Below are 10,150 nucleotides of genomic sequence, written 5' to 3' on the forward strand. Positions count from 1 at the left end.
CTTACTCCATTTTTCTGTCTGTCCCTATCCCTTCCTCTCTCTCTCTCTCTCTCTCTCTCTCTCTCTCTCTCTCTCTCTCTCTCTCTCTCTCTCTCTCTCTCTTTCTCTCTCTCTCTCCCTCTATCCCTGTTTCCCTCTATCCCTGTTTCCCTCTATCCTTCTATCACTATCTCTCTCCATCTCTCTCTACCTCTCTCTACCTCTCCCTCCCTCCCCCCTCCCTCCCCCCTTCCCTTACGTCTCCCTCAGCTGACTGAGAGGAGAGCACCTCCCGCCTCCCCCTCCCCCTCCTGCCCCTCCCCCTTCGGACGAGTGCCTCCCCGACTCCATCTCAGAGGAGGCGGATGAGGAGAGCGTCGTGCTGGAGCCTAGAGGATCGAGGGAGCTCTGCACGGACATCGATCTCTCGTTGGATCGGCGGTTGCGGTTCGGAGAGAGCTTCGAAGGGTCCACGCTGCTCGGGTCCGCCTGTTGGAGGGGGCGGTGAAGGGGGAAGGGAGAGGAGGATGGGGGGAAGGAGAAGGAAGAGTAGGATGGGGGAAGGGTGGGTGGGGGAGGAAGAGGGGGAAGGGGGAGGGAGAAGTGAGAGGAGGAAGGGGGAAGGGTGGGTGGGGGAGGAAGAGGGGGAAGGGGGAGGGAGAAGAGAGAGGAGGAAGGGGGGAAGGGTGGGTGGGAGAGGAAGAAGAGGAAGAGGGAAGGGTGGGGGATAAGGGGCGGGGGGGGGGGATGATAGGGTGAGGAGGATATGGAAGGATGAGGAAGGAAGAGAGAAAGAAAAGGCAAGAACAAGAGGAAGAGGAAGACAGAGAAGAAGAAAAAGAGAACGAAAGGGAATAGGAGGAGGAGGAAACAGAGGAGCAGTGAAGGAAGGATAAAAAAGAAGGAAAAGGAATTAGTAATGACCGGGAAGGAAAAAGGTACAACTAGATTTGTTCCTATTCTTTTTACTGAACAAAGACTAGAGAAAAAAAATCTTAAAAATCAAACTTAAAAAATATTTCTTTACTGCATCTGTTCTTAAGAATATTGACTTAATCAGAGACGCCCTAAGGTTAGCAATTCTATATTAATTATGGTAAAAAAAAACTATAGAAACTAATTTTGCTAATCGAAGAAAAATGAAATCAATGCAATTTTTTTTAAAATCTCTATTTTGTCTAAAAGCCAAGCATCAAAACAATACTTGTACATCATAACAAAACACAGATGTTATTTAAAGCCTGATTTTTTTTTTACCACGTAAAAAAACAATGACATCACTGTTTAATCATTATCGGATAAGTACCAGGTTATTCATGCTGATATTAATGTTATCTTAATTATCTCGCTCGATAACAAAATCCGGAAAGAATATACAGGAAAATAGGGTAAAAAAATAACCATTAGTGAAGAACGGTATGGTGAGAGGTAGTGAGTGCTGCATGCTGTATATAGTGGCAAGTGGGAATTCATTACGTGTGTCTATTTAAGTTGCTTTCTGTTTATTTAAGTTTCGGTCGAATGAAGACCATGCGTGATTTATTTAAAGGCTGGTTGTCATATTGAAGACTTTTTTTTTTATATAGCTTTTTGGATATCTTCATATTTTTCTATACTGGTTTTCTCTCTTCTCTCTTCTCTCTCTTTTATCTTTCTCTCTCTCTCTCTCTCTCTCTCTCTCTCTCTCTCTTTCTCTCCCTCTCTCTCTCTCCTTCTCTTTCTCTTTCTCTATCTCTTTCTCTCTCTCTCTCTCTCTCTCTCCAACTCATACATAGTTTACGGAGAAAGTAAAACATACCAAATTGCCTTGTACCGTTGTCAAATCCGAATATCTGTACTCATTCAACAGCTGAGTCGATCCGAAGAACATCGAAGCCAATAATTATCATACCAACTCGAAAAAAACAACAACATAGTATTATTGTGCAGGATCGAAAGAATTTTTAGCGAAGTAACCGACGTCAACCATTGTTTTGGATGTGAACAAACGGAAGAGAATGAAACAAAAAGATTAAGGAGTGAATGTTGTAGTATCGGGAGGTAGCTAATTATAAAGACAAATGTTGTTTTTTTTTCTTTATCGAAACATTAGGTTCGTAATGACTATACATACACTGGAAAACTAACCACGGACTGTCACACTATACATAGAAGTTCTAAGAGCTGTACACGATTCTTATTTTCTTATCTGACATCTTTATCTTTGGTAATAGTCAACGGTTATAGGGAAATTCACCACAACAATGAGGAAAGTGAGGTAGCCGTGAAAGAGTAAACTTTCCACCTAATAAAACTGCAGACGTTTCAATAACAGCGAAGGAAACAGGGTAACGAAACGTCGACTCAAATTCTCTCTTTGCTGGGAATTTCAGTTTGACCCGTCATATATCAGAAGCTTTTTGAACTGAATTTTCTATGAATTGATCTTATTTTATATTCTTTTTCTTCGTGGGATTAAAAATACGGCTTTCTACTACGTAATATCACAACATATCTGTGCATCCCCGTTTGTTGGCTATCGCATGTGAAAATATCCGATAGAGGAATGAGCGATGGAGAAGAGTTTTGCAGTTAATAAGGTTCTATTGTACTAAGAGTATACGTCCTCGGAGACATGTGCTCGTTAAAGAGGTAGTCTTACGTAGATGTGGAGGGAGAGAGAGAGAGAGAGAGAGAGAGAGAGAGAGAGAGAGAGAGAGAGAGAGAGAGAGAGAGAGAGAGAGAGAGAGAGAGAGAGAGAGAGAGAGAGAGAGAGGGAGAGAGAGAGAGAGTAAGTAAGTGAGACAGACAGAGAGATAAATTAATTGCGAGAGTACTAATAGAGATAAATGAATGATCAAAATCACCGTTTAAAAAAAAAAAAAAAAAAATGTTGAACGGCTTGTGATATTTTCGACTGACAAACATCAAGACGTCGGGGAAATGACTAAAGCTAAACAGTCATTATCACTAATATAATATCACTTCACAGTCAAAGACATTCTCAAAATCATCATATTCAGTATATCAGTGAAATGTTGCAATACCTAAGCAGACCTTGAAGGAGTAGATTTTAATGAAATGGTATATTATAAATAAAAGGTCCTAATTTTGGATATTTTTTGCGAAAGAAAGGAAGGGAGAGCGGGGTCGTTGTTTGGGCTTTTATTCAAATGTGTGTGTGTGTGTGTATATGTATTTATATATATATATATATATATATACATATATACATATATATATATACATATACATATATATACATATATTTTTTTAAACTGCCATTAATTCCACTGCAGGACATAAGCCTATCTCAATTCACTATTGAGAGGTTATATGGCAGTGTCATCCTTGCCTGATTGGATGCCCTTCCTAATCAACCGTGGTTCGGCGCGCTAACGCTTGTGCCACGGCGGTAACTTCCCCTGCGACACCTGCTTTTGACTTCTGAAGGGGATATGTCATTTTCTCGGGCTCGAGCAAGCAGTCAGAGCGCAGGCAATTTTACGACCGCCGCGACGGGGAATTGAACTCGGGACCACAAGGTCCGGAGTCCAGTGCGCTAAACGCTGGACCATCGCGGCAGTCACATATATATATATATATATATATATATATATAATATACACTCATATATGTATGTATATGTATATATATATTTTTTTTTTTTAAGTTTAGGGGGAAATGTGACTTCCTAAGAGAGAGCCGGCATAAAATTCTTATTGCTTTAATTCTAATTGATTTTTTAAAAATTCTTTTTCTTTCTGTTCTTAAAGAAGGAATGAATGGAAAAGGAAGAGGAGGGGTCGTTGTTCAGACGTTAATTTCCTTTCTTTCTTTTATGTTATTTTCTCTACTTATCTTCCGTGTTTACAAAGGTGTCTTCGCGTAGAGAGCGCCGGCACAAAATAATAATAAATGATCAATATATAAATAAATCTTATTGCTTTCTTTCCAATGAGATGAAAATTCCTGTGGGGGAGCGAAGAAGAAGGAAAGGAACGAGAGGAGGGACGGAGGGAAAGGAGGGAAAGGAGGGAAAGGAGGGAGGGAGGGAATATATACATATATATTTTTTTTCCCTACATGAACTCCGGAGCCAGCAGGTTTTTTTGGCAGCTGCTCATGAGGTCTAGTAGTACGAGGTTTCATCAAGACTCCAGGTGTCTGACGATGACTCTGACTAAGGAAGAAAAGCGAGAAAAAAAAAAGTTTAAGTAAGATGAGGCGCGGGAAGCGTAAGGGACAGGAGATTTAAAAAAGAGAAAAAAAAATAAGGGTAGGAAGCGCAATGGAAGAAGAGAGGAAGAGATAGGGTGGAGAATGCAAAGGAAGAGGAGGAAAGGAAAGGAAAGGGTGGGGGGGGGGGGGGTTAAGGAAGGGAGGGAAAAAAAAAGTTTAAGTAAGATGAGGCGCGGGAAGCGTAAGGGACAGGAGATTTAAAAAAGAGAAAAAAAAAATAAGGGTAGGAAGCGCAATGGAAGAAGAGAGGAAGAGATAGGGTGGAGAATGCAAAGGAAGGGGAGGAAAGAAAAGGAAAGGGTGGGGGGGGGGGTTAAGGGAGGGAAAAAAAAAAGTTTAAGTAAGATGAGGCGCGGGAAGCGTATGGGACAGGAGATTAAAACAAAAAAAAAATAAGGGTAAGAAGCTCAATGGAAGAAGAGAGGAAGAGATAGGGTGGAGAATGCAGAAGGTGAAGAGTAAAGGAAAGGAAGGGGGAAATAATTAAGGGTGGGAAGAAAAGCAGGAAAAAAAAAATAAGGTTAAGGAAGATGAGGAGAGAAAAAAGGAAGGGTGGGAAGCGCAATGGAAGAAGAGAGAAAGAGGAGAGGTGAAGAGTGCAAAAGAAAGGAAAAAATGAAGGGAGGGATGCAAAAGAGATGAAATAATAAGATACGATGAAGGGTTGGAAGGTTAAGAGAAAAAATAAAGGAAGGATGGGAAGCGTATAAGGGAAATAAAAAGAAAGATGAAAGAGAGAGAGAGAGCGAGCGAGCGAGAGAGAGAGAGAGAGAGAGAGAGAGAGAGAGAGAGAGAGAGAGAGAGAGAGAGATTAGGAAGTGTAAAGGAAGAAGAGAAAAGTAAGATGAATGGTGGCGTAAAGGAAGGGGAAAATATGAAGGGTAGGAAGCGTTAGTGAAAGAGAAAGAGATGCAAATTAAAATGAAAGTCGAGAAGCGCAAAGGAAAGACCAAAATGTTTAAAAAAGAGCGCGGGAAACGTCAGAGAAAATGACGCAAAAGAGAAAACGAAGGAAAACAAAAGAAGAAGAGAGAGGAGACAAGGAATGAGAGATGCAAGGGAAGAAAAAAAAAAAAAAAAAACGAACGAAAAAAAAAGGGGGGGTAAAATAAAGCATGGATAGCGCAAGAGAAGAACATATGCGAAGATGAAGGGTGGAAAGCGCAGAGAGAGAGAGAGAGAGAGAGAGAGAGAGAGAGAGAGAGAGAGAGAGAGAGAGCGAGAGAGTGAGCGAGAGAGAGAGCGAGAGAGAGAGAGAGAGAGAGAGAGAGAGAGAGAGAGAGAGAGAGAGAGAGAGAGAGTGAGAGAGTGAGAGAGAGAGAGGGAGAGAGAGAGAGAGTGAGAGAGAGAGCGAGAGAGTGAGAGAGAGTGAGAGAGAGAGAGAGAGAGAGAGAGAGAGAGAGAGAGAGAGAGAGAGAGAGAGTGAGAGAAAGAGAGAGAGAGAGAGAGAGAGTAAGTGAGAGAGAGAGAGAGAGAGAGAGAGAGAGAGAGAGAGAGAGAGAGAGAGAGAGAGAGAGAGAGAGAGAGAGAGAAAGAGAGAGAGAAAGGGAGAGAGAGAAAGAGAGAGAAAAAAGGGAAAGAGAGAAAGAAAGAGAGAGAGAGAGAGAGAGAGAGAGAGAGAGAGAGAGAGAGAGAGAGAGAGAGAGAGAAAGTAAGAGAGAGAGAGAGAGAGAGAGTGTGTGAGAGAGAGAGTGAGAGAGAGAGAGAGAGAGAGAAAGAGAGAGAGAGAGAAAGGGAGAGAGAGAGAGAAAGAGAGAGAGAGAGAAAGGGAGAGAGAGAGAGAGAGAGAGAGAGAGAGAGAGAGAGAGAGAAAGAGAGAGAGAAAGGGAGAGAGAGAAGAGAGAGAAAAAAGGGAAAGAGAGAAAGAAAGAGAGAGAGAGAGAGAGAGAGAGAGAGAGAGAGAGAGAGAGAGAGAGAGAAAGAGAGAGAGAGAGAGAGAGAGAGAGAGAGAGAGAGAGAGAGAGAGAGAGAGAGAGAAAGAGAGAGAGAGAGAGAGAGAGAGAGAGAGTGAGAGAGAGAGAGAGAGAGAGAGAGAGAGAGAGAGAGAGAGAGAGAGAGAGAGAGAGAGAGAAGGCGAAAGAATGAGACAAAAGGGTGGGAAGGACAAGGAAAGAAGAAAAGGAGGATGAAGAATGGGATCCGCAAGGGAAGGAGCAAAAACATAATAATAATAATGATAATAATAAGAAGAAGAATAATAAGAATAAATAAACATAAAGGGTATGGAGCGCTTAGGGAGAGAGATTTTAGGTTAGGAATCGTGGAATAAGAAAAGCTTGACATATAAACAAACAAATAAGAGAAAAAGAGGGATAACGGACGTAAATTGTTTTTCTTAAATGGATTAATTAAACATAAATGGGGAAAGTTAGTATGGAAAGTACAGTGAAGGAGGATTTGTATTTTCTTTCACGTTATCATAATAAATTATTTCAATAAACCACTGGTACTTATCCTACAATAATGCCCGAAATAATGCTAATGAAATATATAAACCTATGTACATGCATATATTTTCTTTTCTGAATCATCTGAGGTATACGAAATTGTGTCCATTCAAACAATAATCTGTAAGTGATTTCTATGCTAACTTTTATCATGTCAAACCTTAAATATCAGGCTACGTGTGTGCATGCATTCCGAACTGTGTGCGTGTTTCCTGTGTTGCAAAAGATGAAACAGATACAAGTGTGGATTCCCATTACCAACCTCTCCACTCTCCACTCCACTTATGCCCTCTACCCTTCCACTCTCACCCTGAACCCTTGTCCCCTACCTCCGACATACCCCTTCACCCTCCACCCTGCACCCCTTCTTTCCCCCTAAATCCGGGTGCCCCTCCATCCTCTCCACCCTCTCCCCCTTCCATACCTATCCCTACCCCTCTCATCCTTCATCCCCTACCCCTTCCCCCTTTCCCCCTGTCTCCCTCTTACTTTCCCTCCCTCTTCCCCTCTCCCCCTCTCACTCTCCCCTCCCCCTAAACACCGTCCACCACCCCAACCCCTCACCTGGTAAGCAAGAGCGTTCATAATGATGTGGTAAGGAACGAGTCCCAGCGGGTGGATTTCCTTCATGAGGATGTTAGCGGGGATCTTGTAGAACTGGATGTATTCTAGGAAGTTCCCGATCACCTCCTTCAGGTCCGTCGTGTTGGGTTGGTTGTCGCAATGTTTCTTGGACCACATGAGGCCTGCCTGGTGGTGCGGAGGGGGGGAGAGAGAGGAAGAGGAGGCAGATGAGGCTGGTGGGTTGGTTGGCTTTGAGTAAGGAGGGGGAAGGGAGGGGTGTTTAAGGAAGTATAAGGTTGTTTTTTGTTGTTGTTTTATGTAGCTGTATATGGTGGTTGCAATTTTCTCTCTTTTTTTTTTTCTTGTGTGCAGATATTAGTAGATTTTTTTCCCCATCATTATTTTTCTCTATCGTTATCTCCCCCTTTCTTTTAATTCTTAAGGCTATTTTCTTAGGGGCTGATTGAGTCCTAGTTATTTCGCGGTGTATGGGCGTCGGCTATCAAGAGGGACGTGAAGATGGTAGCATATCTTAGCAAAGGGGAAACGTTGACTGGAAATTTTTGACTGTTGGTTGCTGTGGTTATTGACCCGTATTGGAGAGGGTTGCATATCTTGGTTGGGGGGGGGGGGGGGTGAAATTGAGTGGCGGTTTATTAAAAGATTTATAAGCTAATAAATTAGATATTTTTGTGGAGAGAAAACCGGGAAATGGAAGAGGCATGTGTTAGGGAAATGTGAAAGACAAAAAAAAAAAAAAAAAAAAAAAAAAAAAAAAAAAATATATATATATATATATATATATATATGTATGTATATGTGTGTGTGTGTGTGTGTGTGTGTGTGTGTGTGTGTGTGTATGTGTGTGTGTGTGTGTGTGTGTGTGTGTGAGAGTGCAGATATTTAATTTGTTTAGTTTCAGTTGATATTATCAGGAACAACAAGTATATATCCTAAATTTCCACAAACAATATCTTAACAAAAGAGTAAACCTTAATGAAGTATAAAGTAAAATGGAACACTCTTTTTGGAGGGATAACCTCTGTACCTTGAACACAACTTCGAAGGGAAAATACGAATAAAAGAAGGAAGTCAAATTTCTTGAGAAAAAAGAAGAGGGAAAACCAAGAGGGAAAACACGAAGACGAAGAAAACACTAAATAACACAAAAAGAAAATTAAAACGAAGGAAAACAAATAGAAATCACACAATAAAAAAAGAAAACACGAAAACACAAAAAAGAAAACATAAAAAAAACAAAAGAAAATGAGAAAGGGAAAATAATAATAATAAATCACAACAGAAATCGGACACCAAACGAAACACAACAAAAACAAACAAAATAAAAAGAAAAACCCACACACACAGACGAAAGGAACACACAAACACACACACGAAAGGAAAACACACACACACACACGAAAGGAAAACACACACACACACACACAAAAGGAAAACACACACACACACACGAAAGGAAAACACACACACACACGAAAGGAAAACACACACACACACACGAAAGGAAAACACACACACACACACACGAAAGGAAAACACACACACACACACACGAAAGGAAAACACACACACACACACACACGAAAGGAAAACACACACACACACACACACGAAAGGAAAACACACACACACACACACGAAAGGAAAACACACACACACACACACACGAAAGGAAAACACACACACACACACACGAAAGGAAAACACACACACACACACACGAAAGGAAAACACACACACACACACGAAAGGAAAACACACACACACACACACGAAAGGAAAACACACACACACACACACGAAAGGAAAACACACACACACACACACGAAAGGAAAACACACACACACACACACGAAAGGAAAACACACACACACACACACGAAAGGAAAACACACACACACACACACGAAAGGAAAACACACACACACACACACGAAAGGAAAACACACACACACACACACGAAAGGAAAACACACACACACACGAAAGGAAAACACACACACACACACACACGAAAGGAAAACACACACACACACGAAAGGAAAACACACACACACACACACACACACGAAAGGAAAACACACACACACACACACGAAAGGAAAACACACACACACACACACGAAAGGAAAACACACACACACACACACACGAAAGGAAAACACACACACACACACACACGAAAGGAAAACACACACACACGAAAGGAAAACACACACACACACACACACGAAAGGAAAACACACACACACACACACGAAAGGAAAACACACACACACACACACACGAAAGGAAAACACACACACCACACACGAAAGGAAAACACACACCACACCACACACGAAAGGAAAACACACCACCACACACACACGAAAGGAAAACACAGCACACACACACACGAAAGGAAAACACCCACACACACACGAAAGGAAAACACACACAACACACACACGAAAAGGAAACCAACACACACACACACGAAGAGGAAAACACACACACACAACACACGAAAGGAACACACAACACACACACGAAAAGGAAAACACACACACACACGAAAGGAAAACACACACACACACACACGAAAGGAAAACCACACACCCACACACGAAAGGAAAACACACACACACACACACACGGACGAAAGGAAAACACACACACACACACACGAAAGGAAAAACACACACACACACACAGAAAGGAAAACACACACACACACACACACGAAAGGAAAACACACACACAAAACACACGAAAGGAAAACCACACACACACACACCACGAAAGGAAACACACACACACACACACGAAAGGAAACACACACACAACACACACACGAAAGGAAAACACCACACACACACACGAAGGAAAACACCACACACACACACACGAAAGGAAAACACACACACACACACAC

The 10,150-nt window shown here is 41.8% G+C and overlaps 1 protein-coding gene across 3 annotated transcripts in view; it reads right to left on the minus strand.

The window, feature by feature from the left end:
* Window positions 1-228: 228 nt before the first annotated feature.
* Window positions 229-10,150, minus strand: part of LOC125036573 (serine-enriched protein-like) — a 29,496-nt gene continuing 19,574 nt past the window's right edge. The window contains exons 8-10 of one of the 3 annotated variants that reach the window (XM_047629284.1): window positions 7,212-7,397; window positions 4,045-4,141; window positions 372-468 (exon numbers count right to left, since the gene is read on the minus strand). In XM_047629284.1, the coding sequence (XP_047485240.1) occupies window positions 4,091-4,141; window positions 7,212-7,397 (237 nt within the window). In that variant the 3' untranslated portion in view covers window positions 372-468; window positions 4,045-4,090. Of the gene's footprint in view, window positions 469-3,678; window positions 4,142-7,211; window positions 7,398-10,150 lie in introns of those variants that run through there. The other 2 variants (XM_047629282.1, XM_047629283.1) reach the window with 2 other exon arrangements.

The sequence above is a fragment of the Penaeus chinensis genome, chromosome 21 (genome assembly GCF_019202785.1).
Source record: "Penaeus chinensis breed Huanghai No. 1 chromosome 21, ASM1920278v2, whole genome shotgun sequence".
Lineage (NCBI taxonomy): Eukaryota > Metazoa > Arthropoda > Malacostraca > Decapoda > Penaeidae > Penaeus > Penaeus chinensis.